Source organism: Aureococcus anophagefferens (assembly GCF_000186865.1).
Source record: "Aureococcus anophagefferens unplaced genomic scaffold AURANscaffold_7, whole genome shotgun sequence".
Classification (NCBI taxonomy): Eukaryota; class Pelagophyceae; order Pelagomonadales; family Pelagomonadaceae; genus Aureococcus; species Aureococcus anophagefferens.
Genome location: NW_008705567.1, coordinates 1,025,106 through 1,027,252, shown reverse-complemented (window position 1 = coordinate 1,027,252; position 2,147 = coordinate 1,025,106). Strand labels below are relative to the sequence as shown.

Genomic DNA, 2,147 nt, shown 5'->3' with positions numbered 1-2,147 from the left:
CGTGCCCAGGAGGCGCATGACCTCGTACTTGTCGACGATGGGGCTCGTCGCCTCGCCGCTGACCAGCGCCGCGAGGAACGACGCCTTGACGTAGGCCGCCTCGTCGACGCCGGGCGGCACGCGGTCCCGGAGCAGCTCGAGCAGGAACGCCTCGTCGTCCTCGGGCGCCTTGAGCTGCTCGACGAGCTGCGCGCACTGCGCCGCGTCCAGGGGCTTCGGCACGATGCCCTCGGCCTTGCGCGTCTCGACGTGCGCCTGCGGGGGGGGGGAAGGCGCGCGGTCGCGGAAAGGAGCCAAATCGACGGGCGTCGCCGTTTCGCTTCGCGGGGCCGGCGGACGCGGAATTCGCACCAAATATTCGTCGCGGAAGGCGCTGAGGTAGCGGGCGCGCGGCGCGTTGCGGCCCACGGCGCGCGACACCGCGCGGGTGATGCTGAAAGAGCGGCGCATCCTGGCAGCAGGTTCCCAAATTCGACCGTCTTTCTCGATGGCGAGCGGGGCGATGGGCCCGCCGCCACGGCAACGTAGCCGACGCGCGCCGAAGTTGCCTCCAACGCGATGGACGTCGATGGGCAGCCTCGCGCGCTCTAGCCGCGCTGAGAGAAACACGCCCGCCTCGGCGTCACCCATGGACCACCACGAGGCCTCGGCGTCGCCCATGGACCACCACGAGGCCTCGGCGTCGCCCATGGACAAACACGCCGCGCTCGTCGCCCTCGAGCACACCGCAAACGACGCGAGCACCTCGGCGTTGGAACGTCGACGAGCCGAGGCCCAGCTCACCAAAGCCCTGAAGCGCTGGGCGTCGTCGCCGCGCGACGCCCTGAACCTCGAAGGCGACGCCCCGCTCGCGGCCGCCGCGCTGCAGAGAGCCTACCTCGGCCTCGCGCGGCGCTGCCACCCGGACAAGGGCGGCTCGCACCGCGTCTTCCTCGCGGTCAAGGCCGCGCGCGACGCCCTCGCGGACGACGCCGACGGGCCGATGGAGCCCGTGCGGCCCGGCTCGGAGGACGCGCGCTACTTCGCCGACGACCCGCTCTTCGGCGCCGTCCACGACGACGCGGGCTACGAGTCGAGGTTCTGGAGCGACGACGTCGCGAGCGGCGCGGGCACGCGGGACCGCGCCGCCATGTGGACGCTACGACGCGGAGTTTGACGCGCGGCGGCGCGCGGGCGCCGACGCGGCCGCGCGGCCCCTCGGCGTCAGCTAGTAGCGCGCGCTCGGTTGTAGTAGCTCCCACTAAAGACAAAGGTGCGGGTGAGTGTTGCTGTAAAAAAGAGCTCCGGTCCCGCGGGTCTGGTTGGAGAAGAGGGAGTGGGGCACAGGTCGGGTCCGCCGCCGCGGCGCGCGGGCCGCGCGCCGCCGCGGCCGGGGCCGCCGCGTCAGGCGTAGCCCGTGCAGCCGCAGTCCGAGTAGCCGCACTCGCCCTGGGGCTCCGGGAGCTGCTTGTCGCCCTTCTTCCCGGGCACCGTGCCGGAGATGATGACGGACTCGCGCGCGGACGCGCGGCGTTTCCAGCTCAGGCGGTCCGCCTTGACCTGTGACAAAAACGGCGTCCCGGGGCGCGCCGCGCAAGTTCTTCCGACGAGCGATGGCCCCAGAACCGCGCCCGCCGCGCGCGCGAAACGCGCGCCCCGCGGCGTCGCGTCCCGCGCCGGCGACGCGCGCCCTTGTTCTGCGCGTACTTCGACATGACCTCCTTCATGGGCGTGCCCTTCCGCACTCGCATGACCGTGATCTCGCCCGTCTGCGGCGCGGCGGGCGTGCGCGCGCGCGGGGCACGGGCGGGGGGGGGGGGGGGGACCTTTTTGTTGTGCGCGCGGACGGGGATCATGCCGTCGTCGTCGTCGCCGTTTTGGCTCTGGGGGCTCGACAGGTCCGTCTTCTCGACGTCCCGCAGGGTGAGGGAGCTCAACCGCTGGCCGACGTCGTCCCCGCCCATGCCCGGTCGCATGACGAAACCCGGGGCCGACGACCCGGAGGCGACGGAGTCCGCGTCCCGCACGGAAAAGTCGGGGTTCGTCCCCGTCTCGCTCGGCGTCTGGGCCGTACTGCCCTCGCCGCCGAAGCCGGACATGGTCTCAAAAAGCGTCGGGGCGCCGGGCCCGTCGCGACCGAGGGAGCGCCCGACCACTCCCAGCCGCGT

At 72.9% G+C, this 2,147-nt stretch overlaps 1 protein-coding gene across 1 annotated transcript; it reads right to left on the bottom strand.

Annotated features, from left to right (window-relative positions):
- AURANDRAFT_8440 (hypothetical protein) lies at positions 1–252 on the bottom strand (the record flags this gene model as incomplete). The annotated part of the gene is made up of 1 exon (XM_009037756.1): positions 1–252. A coding segment is annotated over one exon (252 nt), but the record flags the coding sequence as incomplete, so codon positions are not given.
- Positions 253–2,147: the final 1,895 nt, after the last annotated feature.